Consider the following 23,824-nt stretch of genomic DNA (forward strand, 5'->3'; position numbering starts at 1 on the left):
CAGCCCAAACGAACACAGTGACACGGTGTAATGAGGGAGAACAGACTAGGCTGCCATGTCTGTGTATGGTTTTATACTAACTCCATTAACGTGACCACCGACAGAGAAGTCATTATGCTGAAAATGGACTGATGCAAGGCAGACTGAGGCCGGGTCAAGGACCGCAGCTTTGGAGGAAGACATCCGAGGGCAAAAAACTGAAGTTACAGTGTGAGAAAACAAAACATTCCATGTTCAAAATGCCATAACACCATACTACTCAGACTAGGTTTTCTGTGTAATTATGAAGTTATAAATAAAAAAGTAAAAAAACAAAAAACAAAAACACAACAACTACGAATGAACATCTTGCTAAATATATGCCTATGAAAATCATATTAATATGAAATGACACAATAGTCAATAAAATATACATGGTCACGTTTCAAACTAAATGATTACATATATGTATATTTTATGTATGTGTATGTATATATATATACACACACACACACACACACACACACACACGTATACATACATACATTTAGGGCTGTAGCTATCGAATATTTTAGTAATCAAGTATTCTACCAAAAATTCCATCGATTAATCGAGTAATCGGATAAAATGTGTTTTTGCTTAATTAAAGTGCAATATGAATTATGCAAGAGAAAATAAGACTCCTGGGTCTCTTAAAATGAACAACTAAGTTTTGTATTTTTTAAATGCATAGAATGCAATGCATACATCAAAAATAAACATTTAATTATTACCCATTGTTTCTCTGTCTGTTCTTGTACTGTGAACAATGACAATAAAGTTGACAGATGAATTAAGTGCATTTAAGTGCGATTCAGCTGGGGTTTTAAATAAAGCATCTGAGATGCACATTAAACATTAAACACATAAAACATGAATTTAATTTATCTTTTAATTATTGAAAATTAACTTAACTTTTGGTAAACAAAGGGGATTTACTATTAAAAATAAAACTTGGAAGAAATGTTGTGTGATTAAACCTTAAACCTTTTTTTTTTTTGTAGTAGTAGGCTATGTACATTCTGCTGAACAATAGTCTTTAACTGGACTTTTATTTTGACGGGTTGACGTACCTTTACAGTTTTGTGTATGTGATGTGACGCTAGTTTTACTCAAATCAAATGGTCAAATGCTCATGAAGTGACTGTCAGAGCAGTTCTGGAGATGTTGTTCATGTGTTCACGAGACAGCAGACGCTGAAATTACCGGAGCGTCACGCGCACTTCAGTGTGTGTTAATAAAGGAAGACGCGCTTCTGCTCCATTCATTAACAGAGACACACAGAACATGCAGGATTCATATTTAAATAGACTGTTCCGGCTTAATATTTACAAATATTAGTCCATATCGTGATTTGATGTGCAATGACCTATTTTTGATTAATTCATGCAAAATTTGTCAAATTCCGTGCGATTCCGCGTTAAACTGTAAATTCCGTTTTTATGACTGGATTCCGCAATTCCCTCCTCGTTTTCTGCATCGCGGAAATCACAGGGCCCTAGTTGTGGTATGCCAGCTCTATCTTGCAATGGACACACGCCACGACGTTCTCTTTACGTTTGCCCGCGCCCTCAAATCAAAACACTGCTGGCTCCTTGCAGTATGCGATGTCCGACGCAGCGCTTGTGTCTCCTTCCGCTTTGTGGATGACGTAAACGCGTTGTGTCACATTAAAAAAAAAATCATTGCGAAAGAACCTGACGTGAGATTTAAAATAAATTAAAAGAGGCTTCGAGGCAGAGGAATTTGCCTCGATCATTTTTTGTAATCGAGTTACTCGAGGAATCGTTTCAGCCCTACATACATTACATAATATATATATATATATATATATATATATGTGTGTGTGTGTGTGTGTGTGTGTGTGTGTGTGTGTGTGTGAAAGTTTAAATTAAAATTGATGATGGTCCCTAAATTATGACAAAATGTAGAATTATTTTATGCAAAACTGCTTAAAAATAATAATTAAAAAAACATATAAAAATGTAAAATAATATATAAAAAATGTAAAAAATACATATTTATTTCTGAACTATATGGACAGCAATCTGCTTGGTAATCTATTACAAAACTTTCCTGTTGTTTAAACAGTACAGCACAGCGCTGGCAACCTCAAGATCATGGGTTCAATTCCCAGAGAAAGCAAGTACTGATAAAATGTAAATGCGTACCTTGAATGCCATGTAAGTCACTTCAGATAAAAGCGTTTGTCAAATGAATAAATGCAAAGGATCAGTAGGCAGTACACAGTACACGCTTCCCAAATAGTAGTATGCTAGTATGCCACTGAAAACACAACAGCCGGAGGGAGAACCGTCCCGTCACACTTATGGAGAGAGGTGACATTTTGACCTTGTCTTGGAAAGTGACCTCTAGGAGCTCCCTTTAGATGTGTTCTCACTCCCTGAGGGAGGATGAGGGGAGGTGAGAAGGAAGAGAGGAGGGCTTTATTCCCTCTTGCTGTGGCTTTTATTCTTAGCACAAAACCCACCACGCTGACTCTGGCATGTAGGATGGCACTGCACGTCTGCCTGAGCCTGATATCCTCCAAATCAGGATGCAAACAACTCCCCCGTGCAACTTTATTAGATTGCCAGAAAAACAAAACATTTGTAAGCAACATCTGTAAGTCGACGTGAAATGTCATTTTTTTCCACAGTTACATATTTTGAGTGAAATACAATATTTAATCAGGATATTTTTTTTGAGGACTGAGAATTACACTACTGTTGCAAAGTTCGGGGTCAGTAATAATATTTTTTTGAAATAAATAAATACTTTAATTCAGCAAGGATGCATTAAATTGATCAAAAGTGACAGTAAAGACATTTATAATGTTACAAATTATTTCTATTTTAAATAAATGCTGTTCCTTTGAACTTTCTATTCATTGAAAAAGGAACAACAGTTAACATAAATTATTAAATATTTTAAACATTGGTAATAATAATAAATATATCAGCATAATAGATGAGCAGCAAATCAGCATATCAGAATGATTTCTGAAGGATCATGTGACACTAAAGACTGGAGTACTGGTGTTGAAAATTCAGCTTTGAATCACAGGAATATATTACATTTTAAAATATATTCAACTAGAAAGGTTATTTTAAATTACAATAATATTTCACAATATTACAGTTTTTTTTATATATATATTTTTTTTTTATCAAATAAATGTCACCTTGGCATCTTGGCTTCTTTCTCTCAAAAAAAAAAAAAAAAAAAAAAAAAAATTATATATATATATACACATTTTTTTTTTTTACAATGGAGTCAAAACTTTTTAAAGGTAGTGTATGTGGATTGTAAAAAGTCCATTAAGTATCATAACAGAGTATAGAGCCAGACAATGGATTTGTAACCATACGAAGTCATTACACTTTGACAAAAAAAAAAAGTTTTTTTCTGTTGGATTAATGTGTATCAATGATGAACCATTAACAATAAGAAACATAAATGCTAATTTATAAATCAAACTTCTTCAATTTGGAGTTTTTAAAACCACTGTCATGTGATATGGTGCATAATAACTGTAAAGTGCATTTGCTGTTGACTGTACATTGCCAATTAGTCACAGAAAGCAGGCGATGTATTGGACAGAGATGTTCTCGTTTAAGAATCTAGAGCTCTCTGTAATTACTCCTGTTGTGCCTACACTCCAGACGCTCTCAGAGGAAATTCAGCTAATTGGTGCTGAAAAGAGAAATGAGTTTGGGGCCAAACCAGTGATCATCGGCATTGCTGCGCTCTTCACTCGTCTTTTAAACTGCGCTTTTTAGGGTGCACACAACAGCAGACAGCGCATTTGGGTGAACGTAGTCGGATCTATAATTGAACATTTACATCATCCGCCAAGTTGAAACTAGGAAAACCTGAGCTTGTCTGCGCTCTTGTTTTATGAGAGTTAAGGTGACCACCAGCCCGGGGGAACACAGGAAATAGAATCACGCTTCCTTCCTGTAAGTCCTAGCAGCTTTTGATCTTACTCAGAGCACAGCACTGCAAAGAATGAAGCCACAACATCACTGCGCTGATTCACTGTGGCCACATGGGACATACTCATAAAATGAACTGATAAACATCCGCTTTGTCAAGGTTCATCTATCTTTTTGCATTCTATCCATCCATCCATCTTCTAGTGTTCTATCTTTCTAACGTTTTATCCATCTATCCTTCCATCTTTCGAGCATTCCATCCATCTGTCCATCCATCTTCATAGCTTTCCATCATCTATACATCAATCCATCTTTCTAGTGTTCTATCTTTCTAGTAGGGATGTAACAATTCACTCAAGTCACGATTTGATTCGATTCACGATTTTGATTTCACGATTCACTTTGATTTGATTCATTGATTGTGTTTACAGTGTGCAATATAACATGTGTTCATGTTTCGCGTGTAAAAAAACCCAGTATTTTTCACACAATTCACTTATCTGTATACCGCTGTTTTCACTGTCATAAAAAAAGTTGATGACTTCCTTGTTCTATAAAGTCCCTCCTTCAGAAATATGTAACTAGTTCTGATTGTGCCAGCGGTTCCTGTGTTGTGATTCGACAGCAGCTTAGCGCATGCTGCCCTCCTGGAAACGCGATTGGGCTAGTTTTGGAGTAGTTTTGAGAAGCAAGTGGGCAGGATTTGTTTTGAAAACCTGGCAATCCTGATCTGAACGCATGTGCTGGAGATGTACTTCTAATCACAGAATGCCTTTACTGACGAGATGCGCATGAAAATCGCATTCGATTTTTTTGCACAGCTCTACCATCTAGTTAACAAAGCTAAACAGCGTTGCCCTTTGTGTAATAAGTTACAGAAACTGTTAAACGCACCAACATAAATAATAAAATACACTTACCGGTTGTGGTCCATAAACAACGCCTTCTCCAGACAAAGAAGGAACTGCTTCATCTTTCAAGAATAATCTTTGTGCGAATCCAGCATTAAACTGATTGAGATTGATGAAGCTGTCCTCAGCAAAATGTGCTGCACATAGTTTAACATGTGGATTATAATTTTCGGGAACCGAGTTAAACATAAATTGTAACCATTGATCTCCAAGTACAGTGTCCCTGGGAAGCCCAAACAAAGGTGATTGGACTCCGAGATGAAAATAACAGCGTTTCCACGACATGGTGATAAACACAAACACAACTCTTCCTCTTCTCCGTCGGAGCGCAACAAGACCACGCCCCCTTTTTTGTGTATCCCTTTGGCCGGAGGTTAGTCAAAAAAACGGTTCTAGTGACATCATTACTGCAGGAAGTAGAGGGATGTAGTCCAAACAGGTCGTTCGTTGTAGGCGAATTCTGTTAAATAAAATATCTCGCTTGGCATTGAACTTTGAGCTTTAGAATTTTACAGATATTATTTATACTCTAACAACAACAACATTACACACTAACTGAAGTTTGAAACATGGGATCACGAAGAACGGGACCTTTAAGACAAATTATAAATTAAATGTGTCCTATAATTATTGCTTGGACAAAATGTTGCACGTTTCTTTGTGAAATTGAATTAGGGCTGCACGATATTTGGAAAAAATGACATTGCGATATTTTATTTTTCTCCGATATATATACTGCGATATGATTTTTTTCTTACAAACAAAAATGGGGTGAGCACACTTACATTCTCATTTTAAATGATTTAAACATCGACACCATCGTCTCAATTGATTAATATGCGTGAGGGAGAGAGAGCAAGACGCTCATGTTGTTTCAAGACAGTGAGCGTGCGGCCGGGGCTCGCTCGCTCTCTCTCTCTCTCTCTCTCTCTCTCTCTCGCGCTCTCCATCTCTCTCTCTTGCGCTCTCTCTATCTCTCGCACACTCTCTCTCTCTCTCTCTCTCTCTCTCTCTCTCGCGCTCTCTCGCGTGTGCGCGTCTCACATTCTTCAAGGGCCAGGGAGCAGCTGGCCCGTACAGTTAATGAATAATGGATCAACTACGACAGCCTACAACGCACATCCTGCGATGTGACTATCGTGGATTCGTACATCGCGATATCGATGTTTAAACGACACATTGTGCAGCTCTAATTGAAATATAACACTATAATAATATAGTCATATAGCACTTGCATATTATTGCTCTTTTGTTGGTTTTGATTGCTTCTATTGTCCTCATTTGTAAGTCGTTTTGGATAAAAGTGTTTGCTAATTGACAACATTTTAATATAAGGTAAATATAAAACAAACAAGCCCCAAATCAAATAAATAACACAAATAAAAGAAATCTCTTCATATAAACTAAATAAGGCTTTGTCTGTGCTCTTTCAATTTCAATTAGAGGCAACCACTGCCTTTTGATCATGATCCAGACAAAGATGCTGCATATATGCAACATGAGCAGATTTTAATCTAAATTAGATTGTATAATTTAGAAATATGAAGCAAAAACAGAATGATTTGACTACAGACGAGCTTGACGAGCTGAATGAAACGCAGATTCACCGTCTGCCAGCAGGCGGTGCTTAAAGTGTTTCCTTGGTATCTGCTGTAAACAAAGCAGCACTGCACTTATGAACTTTAATATGCATTATACAGAGGCACGATGAAAAGAAAAAATACCACCTAAACCATTCTAAAGACAGTAAGTTCCCCTCCATTCATATAAGCTCCTACCCTTAATTGAATCACGATTTTTTTTAGTATCTCAACCGATTTGAATCGTCACATATTTTAATCGATTTTCAATCGGCTTATGGTTAATCATTACATCCCTTCTAGCATTCTATCGATATATCTACGCATCTATCATTCATCCATCTATCTTTTTAGCATTTTATCGATTCATCATCAATTGAACTTTCTAGTGTTCTGTCTTTCTCATGCTCTATTCAACTATCCACCCATCCATCATTCATTCATTCTTCTAGCATTCCAACTATCCATCCATTCATCTTTCTTTTGTCTATCCACCCATCATCTATCCATGTATCTTTCTGTCTAACGTTCAAACTTTCTAGTATTCCATCCACGCATCTGTACGCCACACCATTCATCCATCCATGCACTGAGAGAGTAACTTACGTAGTCATGGAATGCCTTTGCTTCGCTGGAATGCTCACAGGTTTCTCTCCTTTCAGGTGCCGCACAATATAAATCCCAGAATACACTGCAAACCACACAGGGATGAATGAAGCAGTTGCCATCAACAACACATCAGCACATGAGAAACATTTAACAATGCAGATCTTACCACCACCATGAATGTAAGAATCCAGGAGGTTCTCCTAATGTTATGTTCTTCTCCCATCTTATCTGGAGAGAAAAGTGAGAAATACATTGTAAGACTTGTTTCACAGTAAGACTACTTTTTTTTCATTAAATGCCCACCAGCATGTTTTTTCTAGTCAGCCAAGCTAATTAACTGGTCAATATTTGGCGAGTCCACTTTACAGAGGATGAGATTCCTGCTTGTACCAGTTCCAAAATACAAGACATCTTTGTTAACTGATAATGCACATCGGTTTTCAAATGTAATTTTTGAGTAAATATGTATGATTTGTCAAATCTGTTTAATTTCAGCAACAAAGCGGAGTCCAAAGGTATACCATCTCAGGTCAAATTTAATACAAATTATATTATCAGCTATAATAAAAAAGAAAGAAAATCAATAAAAATTAAATAATGAATAATAAAAAAAAAACATTTAATTGATTAGTAACCTAAATATAGTCCAGTATATTAACTGTTTATTCTTATTTCATAACTCCTGGTTTGAGATCTTTCAAAATCCCAAAACTTTGTTCATTTCCAGGATTAAATGGGATTTTAATTTCTAGATTTTTTACATAAAATACTATTCAGAAGTCTCTTATGATGATCAAAGCTGCATTTTTTTTTATCAAAAATACAGTAAAACCAGTAATATTGTAAAATATTTTTAAAAATTTTAATAACTGCCTTCTATTTTAATGCATTTAAAAATGTAATTTATTCCCGTGATGCAAAGCTGAACTTTCAGCATCATTCCTCCAGTCTTCAGTGTCACATGATCCTTCAGAAATCATTTTAATATACTGATTTGCTGTTCAATAAATATTTCTTATTATTATCAATCAACAGTTATGCTGCTTAATATGTTTGTGGAAACTGTGATACTTTTTTGAGGATTCTTTGACGAATAAAAAATTAGAAACAGTATATATTTGAAATTTACTGTCACTTTCAGTCTATTCAATGCGTCCTTTCTGAATAAAATATGAATTTCAATCAGATTCAACCACTAGTACTAAACTAGTTTAAGTGTATATTTTACAATATTTGTAGTATATTTAAACTGGAACAAACCTGCTGTTTTGTTTTGTGCTTTAAACACACTTCTCTCTTCTGTAGTAGCTGACTTAAAATATTCTAGTCTGAGACATATGGACAAGTTAATCTAACAAATCTGAATATATCGGGCGATTTGAAGTGCTTGCCATTTGTTCTGATTGTCAGAGCTTTAGAATTAGAATGACAATCAGAAATGGTGCACTAAATGTGTATTATTGTGTTTTTTCCCAGATGGCTTGTACTCTTAAGTGTGTATGACTCATATGCAAATAAGGGTGAGACTATAAATATCGAAGCAGTGCTGTCATAGTTTCCTTCACATAGATCAATCCCACAATGCCTCAGTCACACTAAAAGGAGCTCATTCAGGCATAAATGATTGTGATCTACCTTAAAAGCACTACATGGCAAATAAAACACAGGATCAAGAGCAGCTGATATAACAAAGCAAAGATGTGCTTTTCTTCATAGAAAGTGGAATGAGGTGATAATAAACAAGCCAGCACCAATCCAGCATTTCTGCTGAAACAATTTAGTTAGTTCGTTTTTCCAGCGATGTACTGTTTCTCCTCCAATCCCATTAAGTGGACACCAAACATCTAATGTGTCCTGCTTGCTCAGCATATCATCTGCGTGTAATTAAATTAGCTGGAGCCCCAGGGGGGCGGGCCGATGCTTACGTGGCCGTGTGCCTGGATGGCACATCGATAAGCGAGAGCTTAAATAAAACCCTGACTGGCTCACCTCTGACAGGAAGGTCTGTGCCGACTTCTGGGCTCCTACATGTAACAAGTACTCGTACACGTAGAGTGCTAGCCTGAGAAACAGACAGAAAAACACACAAATACAGTCTCATTAATATATAAAGTATATATATATATATATATATATATTAGTGCTGGGCGGTATACCGGTTCATACCAAAAACCGGTGTATATTTTTGTTAAGATATTAATTTTTAATATACCGCCATACCGATGTATTTAATTACTCAACGTTCTGAGTGAACGTTATGCTGCGGCCGCATAGGGCTGGACGATTACGGCCTAAAGTCAAAACTCGATTAATTGAACATTTTACCTCGATTACGATTAATGAATGATTATTTTGTTTCTGTTTTGTTTTTTTCCCCTCATAGTTCACTTACAAGGTTTGTACTGTAAACAGGGCCATAGTTGGGGTTTGCGGGCCCCGGTTCAGGTTGTACCAGTGGGCCCTGTTTGAAAGTGTTTAATTTGTATGTTCGTTCTGTTTATTTGTTCATCAACATGCCCGCCACGTCCCAGAATGCAATGTGGCGCCCAAGACCTATTAGGCGCGGTCACTTTAAGAGACAATTAATGCATCCAATATAATACACATACGATTTTTTTTTCAACTTTTTACTTTAACTTAAGACATAACTGACAGTTTTTTCAAATATACTATCCAAGACGGGTATTTTCACATTTTTTTATGTATTTGTCGGTACAAGAGCAAAAACAGACAAATTCGGTGTTCAAGTGTTTTGAGACGCCTCTCTCTGCGTGAGTCCTGAACACCAGAACACCACGGTGCTGAAGTGGGCTCTTACACATCCTTTTCTGTTTGTTTAAACTGCCATTTGTTTTTGTTCGTTGAGGTGCAGGAGGAACTTAAAGGAGAACTTTGCAAACGAGAGGTCGGTTCAGTGTTGCTGTCTGTGAGACGCGGCTCTCTCTCCGCGTGCGCACCGAGCACAGCGAGAGTAACCAGCTACTCAGTTCAGCTTTTCCGATTAAAGGTAAACAGTACCGGTACGAGTGATTGCGTGTGTGAATTAGTCATACCGTCTCTATATTATTGTGAAGCTGGGGGTTGTAAATAGCCTAGTTCCTTCAAAAGTAGAAAAATATGCTATAATAAGTTTAGAGATTCTAAAATACTTTAGTGATAAATCACAGGACAGCGCTGACAACTGTGCGCGCGATCTTCACAGATATGAGTTTTCGTGCCACAATACAGCTGCGCAAACATGGTAGTAAATGTTGTGTTTGTGGACTAAACAGACGCGGATCAGTAGCAGACTGCAAACGCGTCCTGTGTGAAAGCACAATGAGTCCGTGCTGTGGACTGCATATGCACTGCAGGCAGAGTATGTGTGAAACAGGCGTTACAGGGAAGATGGAGGCTGCAGAACTAGTAGAACGTGACACAGAAGAACTTGTGCCAAAAAGAGGAGCCTGGTCTGTTGTTTGGAGGGATTTTGGTTTCCAAAAATCAGACGTCGAGCAAACAACCATTTTATGCAAGTGCTGTTGGGCTAAACCACGTCTTGGAATACCAACCAGCAGAAAATGCATTGTACACATGATTATGCATGAAAAAAAAAAACGTCATAAACCGGGAAACTGGCATAATTTAGAAAAAAACTGTGATATACATTTTTGTTCAAACTGCCCAGCACTAATATATATATATATATATATATATATATATATATATATATATATATATATATATATATATATATATATATATATATATATATATATATATATATATAATTATATATACTAATAATAATTAGAAATAATCTGAAATTAAGAAACTTAATTTTTCTTATTTTTCTTTTCTTATTTAGCACATTATAAATAAAATGTGTGGCGATAATAATAATTGTTATTATTTAAAATTATTATTATTACTATTATCATTGTTGTTGTTATATAAATTATTAATAAAAAGTTAGCCACAAAAAAGTGAGAAAATAAATGTCTAATATTTTATAAAGTGTAAATACTAAATTATTTTGTGATTTAAAGGTAAAATCAAGCATGCAATTTTAATAATCTGAGTTACATGTAAAAATCAAATTTATTTCAATAAACTGAAGCGGGCGGTTGAAATTGACAAAGCATAATTTTTTTAAGTTATAAACAGCGTTACATGATTTAAGGTATAATCCATGGCTGAAGCGCAGATAATGGGGGGCTAGTTCAAGTTAATCCACATAAGATTATGCTCTAAACGTTCTAGTCTAATCTATTCAAATATTACAAAATCCATGATCCATTACCATATACCAAAGTGGCCAAAATTAGAACTGACAAATATTCAGTGTGATTTTTGCTGTTCACAGTGTCATCCAAAAAAAAAAACACGTGAGGAGGGAAATAATTTGGACCACACCGACTGTCTGAAGTATGAACCAAAGTTTCCAAAATCAACAAATGGCAAGTTTTACCCCTGAAGAATGCATAAAAAATGAAGAAACCGGTGTAGAAAAGGTCAGGCTAGAGACTGCACCCGAATGGTGAGCACCACAGAAAGACAATCTTTAGATGCAGATCAACTTTCATGATGCCGAACGATCTATCAAACAAAATGAAACATCAGAGGCATCACTGTGCCTGTCAGCATAGGCCAAAAACTACCATTTCTTTTGAATGATGAACATGGTAACTGAGAGAAGAAAGAGGCATCCACATTCATTCATTGTTCTGCATTTTCAGATTTGATCACTTGACTCGGTTCATTGAGACCGGTTCATTTGAGGACACCGCAGCTCTGTGCCTCAATACCAAATATTCCCACACATCTTAAGTGTGACATCTGTATTTAGCACTGGTTGAGAGTTAATATTAATAAAAAGCTAAGGCATTGCCAGGTGGTTGCTAAAGTCTGTTTGGTTGCTATGAGGTTGCTAGGGTGGTTATTGACAGGTCCAAGTCAAATGAGCTCATTCAAAGTCTCTATGATCCAAAGATGTGACTTGGGCCCCTCCTTCAATGTAAATCTATGGTACCTTTCATAGATTTCATAGCACAGCATGGCAAGATTTGAGATATAATTCATGGCTGAAGCATCCATAATGGGTAACTAGTTCAAGTTAATACACATTAGATGCTCTATAAGCATTCTGGGCTGGTCTAGTCTATTCAGATATTAGAAAAATTAATGCAAATATAGCAGAATAGCTTCAAATTACTTTAGATTTGCAGTCTTAAATCTACAAATTAACATTAAAACTTGTCAATGTTAAAAAACAAATATAAAAATATTTGAGGCCTAATGTAGAACAGTAAGTTTAAAAAATATATATTAAATTTTATAATAATATATATAATACATTATTATAATATTAGGATCATGAATAAAGATTAAACTAACACATCAACACATAAAATCATCAAATTAATGTCAACATGAAGTAAATATAATTAAAGAGTTTATATGATGCGATTTTAATTTTTCCATTCTCTTTGGAGTGTTACAAGCTCTTGGTGCATAAAGAAGATCTGTAAAGTTGCAAAGACTAAAGTCTCAAATCCAAAGAGATATTCTTTATCAAAGTTAAGAGTCAACCAAAGCCTCCTAAAACGACTCATTCTAACACGCCCCCACATGTCTATGTCACTATGTGGGAAGATTTGCATAACACTGCCCAAATGTTCATGGAAAGAAAGAAGGCGCAACTGTTGCCTCCAGCGCCATGTTGTGGAGATGCTGTGTTTCATTGTGAAAGCGAAACTACTTTGTTTGGTCTTCCAAAAGAGGACACAACTAGAAATCAGTGGTTAAGTTGTATTTACAACACTGCTTTTTTTAAATTTAAAACCAAATTGAAAAACTAAAATACTGAATCCTGATTTAAGAAACATCTTATTGAATGTGTGTTGATTGTGTTGTTTGGATTATAGAACTATGCAGTTATTGCCTTTAATTTCACATGGTTAAAGTTAATCTTTTAATTTAAGGCCAGTTCTATGTAGTTTCAACCCAATTCAAAAACAAAAGCTAAAAATGCTGATGTCTGTACCATCTATGTTTTTATTGAATGTAGTCTACTTACTGTGCAGATACTGCCGTTTATTTCAGATGTTATTTCAACACACATTTAATAAAATTAAAATAAAATTAAATTTATGCATTTAGCAGACGCTTTTATCCAAAGCGACTTACAGTGCATTCAGGCTATCAATTTTTAAATAGCATGTGTTCCCGGGGAATTGAACCCCCAACCTTGCGCTTGATAAGCAATGCTCTACCAATTGAGCTGTATCTTAATCAGCATTCAGTATTTTAGTTTTTAAATTTGGTTTTATATTAAAAAAAGGTCTTTACCAGTGAGACTAAATGAAAGTATGCTATATAAATACATTATTCCAAAATGTTAAAATCAAATAATGTTGGTGCAAATAAAACAAAGATGCAAAGTGTTTCATTCATCCAATAAAAAAATAAAATAAAAAATAGGGTAATGATTCACAACTATATTTTTTTACTTAAGCCGGTGAAAAATAAATAACTATTGTCTCAAGTTAAAAAATATAGATGTTAATCATTACCCTAAAAATTTTTAATTGGATGAATGAAAAACTTTTTTTCAGTGTGCTACAGCAGGTGATTTTTAAATCAAATTAAGTCACTGTAATTTTAAGTTAAAATAAAAATAATCATCCTATACAGAACTGACATTTACTTCTGGCTCTTCAAACGTGTATGCAAGTTCTACTTTACAAAAAGTCACAGTTTAGTCCGTTTCGTTTCTCATCCAACACGTGAGAGGTTGAGCTGAACATCCCTTCACAGGGCACGGACAGGTACAGTATACGCTCGCACAGGAAAGGCTCTTATTTGTGCTGCAGTACACCAACGGCTGTTCGCTTCCTGCTATCTGTGCCTCAGACATGTAGCTCTGCACTTCCAGTGCTGAACGGCTGTCCGTGTCCTGCACACAGATTTCGAAATACTTCCACACAAATTACATGATAGCGAATGATTACAATGTAGTCTGTGCACGCGAGCGCACTTCCGGAAAAATTGGCCGAAAAAAGACCAAAATTCCGTGTATTTTAAGCAAAAACCGTCCGGTTCCGATTTATGGCTGGTCAACCGGTGCATCCCTATATTGTTTTCAATAGCCAAAAGCCAGTTTGACCTATTAAATACCAAATAAATATCTTGTTTATGCACACTTTCCTTCTTTCTTGTTTGATGCTTATAGATAAATAAAAAAATCGGAAATCTGTAATGGAATCGGCCAATTTGTTTGTAAAAAATCTGTATCAGAATCGGCCATGAAAAATCATGATCGTGCATCTCTAGTACAAATGCAAATGAGTTTCATAAGCATTTTGCCTTTTCTGTCATTACCAGAGCCTCGTACACAGAGTAGCCCATCTGTAATATGCCACCAAACAAATTCTAATGAATGACGAGGACAGAGCTTACACCAAGAGATATGCTTCCACTTAGCTCTACCTATATAAGAGCATGTGAAATGTGGTCAATCACAGGTAGAGAAATGAATGAAGGGAGAAGGAATATCAGAGGAACAAAGGAGCACGAGCAGGACTATGTGGTGAGGATAATAACTACAGATACTGACGCAAACAGCAGCGAAGATGAAAGGAGCTGGGTGGGTGGAAAAGCGGGGGGCAATTAATACTCCAGAGGTCTAGAAACTTTGTTAATGTCATGGTGATGGGAATGACGGGGGGAGAAGCGCACTGAAAATACCCCCTAGCAGGGCTGCAGAATGAACTCAATAGAAAACTCAATGTCCCCCTGCAAGATACTGAACAGAGAAGCTCACAGAATGTTAATCATCAAATAGACATGCCTGTTTCTCTATATTCCTCTTAATATTAGAAATATGATTGGATGAGCCACATATGTTTTCATATATATACTGTATACAGATATATGTATGTATATATATATATATATATATATATATATATATATATATATATATATATATATATATATATATATATATTGTTCTCCACACATGGTTTTTGGCACACACTTGCACCGCATACACTTTCTGACTTCTCAATACATTACAAAAACAGTGATAAAAAAAAAACCCCACTGAAACGGTGACTCTAAATACGTGCTACAAAACCAAACCTTGAGAAATTTTATCCATTATTAATACACATTATACATGGACATTAGTATATACATAGTGCACAATTTTATTATTATTTTTTTTTTTTAACAAACCTAATTAGTTAAGGAATTAAACTTTGGCAAGTTGATCATAATTAAAATGATTTTAATTAATGATTTAGCCCCCCATTATAAAATTTTGCAGCACATAAAAAATGATAAAAAATAATAATGATTATCAGGGAACTACACTGCGACCAAAATGGGTCGCATATGCGACCTTTTGAAGTGCCATTGTGACCCAAATTTTAATGGGGTCGCAAATGTATCACTGATTATTTTTGTACCTACTTATGTGTTATGCTATGATTTAATATGAGCATTTAATAAAACAGAAATGTGTATTTTAAGAATACGTTTTATAACGTGCTCCGAGCATTCAACACATCAAGTTGGCTTCAGCCTCGCGATGCGGGAAAGCTGAACTGAGCAGCTGGTGACTCGCGCGCTGTGTTCGGTGCGCACGAGAGAGATCCGCATCTCACGGACAGCAACACTGAACCGAGCTCTCCTTCAGGACGTTCGCGTCCTCCTGCACCTGAACAAACAAATACAAATCGCAGTTTAAACAAACAGAAAAAAAGAGTGAAAAGCGAAAGAGCTCAATTCATCACCGCAGTGTTCTGGTGTTCAGGGCTCACGAAGAGACGCATCTCAAAGTCTTCTTGCTTTTGTACCAACAACAAATACATACAAAATATGTCAAAATACCCGTCTGGGAAAGTGTGTTCGAAAAAGTCTATGGTTATGTCTTAATTGAAAGTAAAGAGCTGAGAAAGATATCGGATGTGTATCATTATAATGGATGCACTGTCTCTTAAAGTGGCCGCGCCTAATTTACTAAATCTGCTGTCAGTGTCTTTAATGTATGAAAATGAAAGTAAATCACTCACTGCTCTTGACTGAATTACTTTGTAGTTTTAACAAGAATTTATCCAAAGTCAATCCAAAAATCAGATAGAATTGATTATATTGTGTTACTAGTGGGTGCAGGACACGAATTCATTTATGTAAGTGAGTATGACAAAAAACAGTGATGTGTGAAATATTATACCCAAAAATTCTTCATACTGTAGACTATCAGTGAAATTGATTTTTTTTTTTTTTTTTTATAATTAGGGACCTGACCATGTTTGGCTTAAGTGTTTCTTTCTTTAATTGCTAATGCAACCTTTTCACACAACAGACTGAACCAAATTAAGCATTGCTTGCTTGGTAATTGTTCAACAAAGTATTGATATTTGTGTAAATATTGTAATACTGTTGTCTGAAGTTTTGGTTGATTCCACTACATATCTTTCTATCAAAGTTATCTGACATTATCGAGAGGAATTTGTTCTGACACAGTTTAACTCTGAGTTCTTGTCATATTTTATTACCAATTTCTAAACTACAGCAAATAAACTGTGAAAATGTGAGAAATGTTGAAGGTGTCTGAATACATTTTGGTTTGACTGTGTATTTTATTTTACAGTGAAGACTATGCAGTGCTATTTTAAATTAACAAAAACAAACTTAAAAAAATTTAAACATTGTGTAAATAGCACAAATAAATAAATAGAATGAACATACAGTACAAATTAAACAATTTTAAGCAGGGCCCACTGTACAACCTGCACCAGGGCCCCTCTAACCCCAGCACTGTGTGTACTGTAAGAAATAGAACAACGCATGTGGTTTAAAAGATGGCAAGTAAAATAAAAAGCCCATCTGTATGCAATACAGTTTCATTATTGTTCATTATTATCCAGTAATTACTATACTATAAATAATTTGTGCGACCAAATCATGTTTTGCGCCAGTAACTGAAAAAGTTAGTAGCGCAAGTGCCACCAGTGGAAAAAGTTAGTGTAGTTCCCTGATTATTATTATTATATAAATTCAAAATATTTATAGAAAATATTTTTTGAAAAATAATAAAATTAAAACATATTTAGGGCTACATGAAATATAAAAACCACCATAATAAAATACATTGTAGAGTTGTAATATATAATAATTTTAATTAAATACTCTTTATTTTATACTACAACAGTATTGTTAGTTACAAGGCTATTACTTTTATGTAATCATAATAATAATAATAATTATTATTATTATATTGAATAAGTCAAAAACAGTGGGAATATGAAAACTCAAGTGAAAAGAGTTTTAAAATCTGTTCACTTTATGGTTACTGAAAGATTCTTGAAAAGAATAAGTGTGAACACTAGCATCAGAGAGTGAGGAAAAAGGTATTGTGGTGTGTTCCCAAAGTTGGGATGAGCAAAGCTTAGATGCTTCCTGATGCACACCAACACACCAAATGGAGAGAAATGTGATTTCTATAGGTCATTCCATCAGTGGAGCATCCACTGCATCTGTGCAAACGGCTGTTTTTCTGTCAGTGTTTGAGTAAACCCGTGCTTTCATCTGTATTTCTCTTCCCCCTTGAGATGAAACACTGACAGGAGGTGGTGGTAGGGGGTGTAGAGGACTATTAATGTTTCATAACAGTGAGGCGGTCCAGATTAGGACAGGAGATGAAAGGAGTGTTTGGGTGAATGGAGTAATGAGAGAAACGAGAAAAACATTGGTGACCTTTCTGCTCTGAGACGATCAGCAGCCAAACAAAGACGGCCGACTTTCTCCATCAGGTCACTCGAGGATGAAGGCATGTGTGTGACAATCTTCCACAAACACATCATGCACATTTCTCATGAGGAATCCTTCTTTACAGGTGCTGTTGGTGATTTATTTATGTTAAACACTATCTGTACCTTAATGTACCGAGACAACTTAAAGTAAAGCATTCATAGGTGGATTTCCCCAAAGAGTCTAAACACTGTGGCACTTCCACATTGCCCTGTTTGAAATGCACAACACCTCAGTGCTCAACCAATAGATTGAAACTAACCATTTGTCCATACAATGATGCTTAAACCACACCATTTGGTGAATATTGTTGATGCTCCACTACTATTTTTTACATTTGGCAAATTCAAAGTAACAGAACGTCTTAATGTCGTGGCACCCATCCAGAACACCCTGGCATGACGACTACTTTTGCATGGAAACAACCACTCATATTTTCTCCACAAAAAGTACAAATCAAAAGTGTGTCCTTAGGACTTGAATTTCAATGTAGGATTGTGTGAATTGCGCATAATTTGATTAATTGCAGAATGTTTATTAAATCTGCGTTTATATTGTGGGAAATTCCTGCAAGAATATATTCATTAAAGTTTATAGGTTGAATGAGTGTATTAATCCACACAGATTATCAGATCAAATCAGCATTTTGAAAACTTCGTGAAACTTTAATTTCACAAACGGCACTGAGTGATTCAGCGCTACTGCATCTTCCCTTTTCAAGAGAACTGTGCACTCACACCCGAAACACGCACAGAGTTGCCCCCTGACAGCTTGCAAGTACAGAATTGAGTTATTTTTCACTGTTATTTGTGCTTAAATGGTCAAATACATACATAATGATGTCAAAATGCAGATCTTAGCGAGTATTCACCTTAAAACATTCGGTTATGTCTTAAGTGAATGCAAACAGTTGAGAAAGTAAACACATATGTAACCGCATATTAGATCTGTGTGTTCTGTTTTAAAGTGACAGCAGCCTAATTTACATGATGTTGTTTGTGTTAATCAAAAACAAAACACAAAAATCACTCACTGCTCTTGACTGAATAACTTTTGTAACTTTAACTGTAAAGAGTAAAGACTCTCCAGTGTTTTTATATTTGACTAATTTATTCAATTTCAAGTATTTCTGTACTTTTCACTTGTACATTTATTCTGTCGTATTTATTTGTGCTATACCTTGTAATTTGTTTATTTGTTCTTATTTTATTACTGACTGACAATTTATTTATTTTTTTAAGTAAAATTGAATTCAATTAAAAGATTGAAAATAAGTTTCCTTGTGTAAGCAACACCTTGAGCAACACCATTTCCACATTAACACCATCTGAAGCTGTGTGGTTGCACATTTTTTGCATCTTCCTAACAATATAAAGAAAAGTCAACACACAATTCTCCCTCAAAATAAAAAAAAAATCCCCCCTATAAGAGTCACCTAAGGGGGGATTTTTCCAAAGCGAAAAAATATTCATATCGAGACAAGCGTGTTACATTTAACTAAAACTAAAACAATATAAACCCATTTATTACTCAAATCAAAATAAATTATAACAATTAAAATCTAATTCTAAATATTTACAAAAACTATAATAGTATATCAGTGATACCAAAATAACACTTTCTTGTTACTAAATACCACGTGGCAACAAGTGACATTTTTAACATTTTGAATCATATAGTCTACTGATTCACACCAAATTCTCACCAGACCTTCAAACCAGAAACAAATTTGAATCCTTTACTAAAATGTGTCTAAAAATCTACTATGAGACTTCAAAAAGAGTGAGACAAAAAGATGTTTCATTCATTTAGTTCATTCACAAACAAGATGACTCATTCAGTGCCGCTCCAAATCATACTCATTTAGTATGAAATGCTTATTTAAAATATGCAATCTGATAATATTTAAAGCACTCCCACACATAACATCAAACACATCAAACAACATTCAATGCATGGACGTTAACAAGACTGATCCATTCACTTAAAAGATTCATTCAAAAAACTTGGACCTCTTATGTTGTACACAAGTTTGCTGTCTTGGACAACAGATTCAGCTGAGCAAACCAGATCAATCTGGCAACCCGCTTTACTGCCTATCAAGCTTCGTCATGAACACAGATAATAGCCCTAGAGACAGAAATAAGGAAATAAACTGACGTTGCTTGGCAATAGTGTCCCTGTTTGGTAAAATATTAAACAAGTTAAACACACCAGCGCCAAAAGAAGTTGTGAGACTGTGTTGGGAGTTCAGGGACCGTGGCAGCACTGCGTTTAGGAAGCGCGAGATGTCTGGAAGTTTATGCCAGTTTGCCATTATCTTCTGCAGCCAGACTCTGCCAGTCTCCCCGAGGGAGCAGGGCAAGGGGCCATCCTGAAAACCCACTGATGTGGATCTTGGAGGGCCTCTTGCCTGAGCAGAGAGGAGCAGAGAAGAAGAGACAGAACGTTCTGAGGACACCGATGACATACAGGCAAAAACAAACAGTTTCATCAATGTGTCCCCCGAGGCCGGATTCAGGGAAGTGTCTCCCACAACCTCATCCAACAGAATGCTTTTGAAAGCGAGAACATATGTGTCTGCTGCTTCAAAGTGGCATTCTTTAAATTCAAGTGGTGCTTCATTATTAATTGACATCAAGCAACCAGGAGGGATGCTTGTATGTCTAGTCAAACCACTCGCTTATAAAGTTCCTAAAGTATGCACTTTTGCATGCACTGAATTAAAGACTATAGCAGATCCATTAACAAGGTAAAGCACTAATAAACAAAAGATCATTTACATCAAGACTGATACAACAAATTAGGCTGAATTTTACATAATTTATTTTAATTATATTATAATTATATTATAATTTATAACTATATAAAAAATAATTACAATAAATGTTTAAAATATTAGTTATTATTCTACCATATAAATATATATTTATAAACACACTAAGGTTCAAAAAGTATGATTTTTTATATTAAAGAAATTATTTGGCAAGAATGCACTAAATTGATAATAAAAAAAACATTAATAATGTTAGTAAAGATTTCTATTTCAAACAAATTTGTTTGTAATTTCTACTCCAAAAAATCTTTCAATTATTTTTTAAAAACTCATGGTTTTCTACAAAATATTAGGCAGCACAACAGTTTTTAACATAGATAGTAATAAGAAATGTTTCTTGAGCAAATCAGCATATTAGAATGAATTCTGAAGTATCACTGAAGACTGAAGTGATGATGCTGAAAATTCAGTTGCGCATCACAGGAAAAATTCCATTTAAAAAAAAAAATTAGGCAAAATATCACTGTGCCTATAGACAGTGTACTATGTGGCGTTCCATGACCACTACAGCCCCTCATGTGTCATGAGCAGACATTCCTGACACTTCACTTTTGATTAAGCACAACATGCTCAGGCCTTGCCATCTGGCTTATTCTGAAAGTTACAATTTATAAACATAACAGGAAGTTGAACTGATGGACAATGCAGACAAAACGACTTTAAAACCATTGATCTTTTCCTACAATGAAAGGGCTAGGAAAACCATCAAAAACCAAAAGGCGGTTTCCTCAATCATGCCCGTTTGACAAAACAATAACTCAAAACAATAATTCTTCTTGATGGGATACAAGGAAACATCCTAATGATTTTGTTTGTTAAAATTGAAATGAGACAGGAAGAGCAGAAGTTTTAAGCATCCTGTTTCACATAGTGTAGAAGGTTGTCCAAACTTGACCACATGAGATACGCTTTGAGCTTTATCCGGGAAGTAAGACTGACAATGCCATGACATTTGATGATAAGCAAAAGTCTTGTACTACAGCAGAAAAATGACCTTTCATACACCGACCCGAGCCAGATAACCAACAAAAGATTGACTCGTTCTCGAGTCAAGAACCGTTTCTGTCAGACGCGTCCGAATCGAGAACCGAGGAGCTGATGATACTGCGCATGTGTGATTCAGTGTGAAAAAGACTGACACACCGAGATCCGGTTACATCGAATGATTCTTTCGCAAACCAGATATGACAAACTGCTTTGTTTTGAACTCTCTCACAACAGACACGGAAGAGAAGACAATGCTGAATAAAGTCGTAGTTTTTGCTATTTTTGGACCAAAATGTATTTTTGATGCTTCAAAAAATTCTAAATGACCCTCTGATGTCACATGGACTACTTTGATGATGTTTTTCTTACCTTTCTGGACATGGACAGTATACTGTACATACACTTTCAATAGAGGGACAGAGAGCTCTCAGACTAAATTAAAATATCTTAAACTGTGTTCCGAAGATGAACGGAGGTCTCACGGGTTTGGAACGACATGAGGGTGAGTTATTAATGACATAATTTTGATTACTGGGTGAACTAACCCTTTAAGCTTCACTGAAAACATATAATATTATGTAATATAAAGTCATTATATAATATTACAGAAAATTATATAAAATTATATACCGTATTTTTCGGACTATAAGTCGCACCTGAGTATAAGTCGCATCAGTCCAAAAATGCGTCATGATGAGGGAAAAAAACATATAAGTCGCACTGGACTATAAGTCGCATTTATTTAAAACCAAGCACCAAGAGAAAACATTACCATCTACAGCCGCGAGAGGGCGCTCTATGTCTTCAGTGTAGACTACAGGAGAACTGAGCAGCATAGAGCGCCCTCGCGCGGCTGTAGACGGTAATGTTTTCTATTGGTTAATTTCTCTCGGTTCATGTCAAATTAATTTTGATAAGTCGCACCTGACTATAAGTCGCACGACCAGCCAAACTATGAAAAAAAGTGCGACTTATAGTCCGAAAAACATGGTAATATAAAGATAAAGTAAATTTGTAGTTGTTCACATTGCTAGGTGCAAAGGACTCTCAGGCTGAACCTGTGCAAAAAAAAAATTATAATAATAATTTGTTTTAATTCAATTTGCACTCTCCTGTGACAGCAGGTCAGTTCACTAGCCTGTCTCCATGATGAAAAGATGAATGTCACAGGCCAGTACCCTCACCATGCAATAGACTCCCGTAATGAACACGCAGTGACAGGGAGGAGAGAAACAAAGTTCCCCAACAGTATCTGAGGTGCTTTCTCTCTCCTCTCGTCACGCATGCTTAACCTTGTGCCGCTGCGTGGACCACACTGTTTGCATATTAATGCGTGGAGGTATTAGAGAGGTCTCCTCTCCAGAGAATCAGCAGCGGAGAGAGAGAGAGAGAGACGCAAAACCTAAAACAGATACACAAACACTAACAAACTCAGTAATATACCCACAGCAGGCAGACAAACTGTGAAACCACAAACTGCATTCTGAAACACACCTGGATGTTTCCAGAACTCACAGATTCAAAAACTGCAAATACAAATGCTGCACATAACGTTTGAGTCAGAAAGTATTTATCTGGATGTACAAATTAATCAAAATAAAAATGTGGCACTATGTCCTCCTTTTACATATGGCTGTCGCAGTGAAGGAATTTCCCTTGCGGTAATTTTATGCAGTATTTTTGCCATATAGCCTCTATATATATATATGTGTGTGTGTGTGTGTGTGTGTGTGTGTGTGTTACGATATAACAAGGTTATATTAAAAAATTAAACCGAAACCAAATAGGATTGAAACAGGAAGTGAAGTAAACAGAAGAGAATGACAAAATAATGATCCACATAACAGAACATAAATCTGACAATACGATTGTTAGGCTATTGTTAGCCAATATGTATAACAGTTCGTTCTGATCATCGAATCCGACTGGACAAGAGACTGTTCAAGAAGGTCTGTCAGTCAGTGCAGTTAGATTGTTGCTCATCAAGGTGGCAGCAAGGGACTGTCTTTGAGTGAGTCTTTAAATCATTCATTTAACTAGGCCTATTCATTCAAAAACACTGATTGGAACCCCATGAAAAAAGGAAAACATGCAAAAATCATCGTTGCTGCGTTTCCTTAATTCCTCTGCATTTTGCTCGTCAAT

The 23,824-nt window shown here is 35.7% G+C and overlaps 1 protein-coding gene across 1 annotated transcript in view; it reads right to left on the reverse strand.

The window, feature by feature from the left end:
* The window catches only part of LOC132132187 (single-stranded DNA-binding protein 2-like), a 76,172-nt gene that overhangs the window by 46,745 nt on the left and 5,603 nt on the right, over positions 1-23,824 (reverse strand). Inside the window, exons 2-4 of the mRNA XM_059544500.1 lie at positions 9,046-9,118; positions 7,223-7,284; positions 7,054-7,138 (exon numbers count right to left, since the gene is read on the reverse strand). Coding sequence (XP_059400483.1) covers positions 7,054-7,138; positions 7,223-7,284; positions 9,046-9,118 — 220 coding nt within the window. The remainder of the gene's footprint in view (positions 1-7,053; positions 7,139-7,222; positions 7,285-9,045; positions 9,119-23,824) is intronic.

Source organism: Carassius carassius, chromosome 49, assembly GCF_963082965.1.
Source record: "Carassius carassius chromosome 49, fCarCar2.1, whole genome shotgun sequence".
Classification (NCBI taxonomy): domain Eukaryota; kingdom Metazoa; phylum Chordata; class Actinopteri; order Cypriniformes; family Cyprinidae; genus Carassius; species Carassius carassius.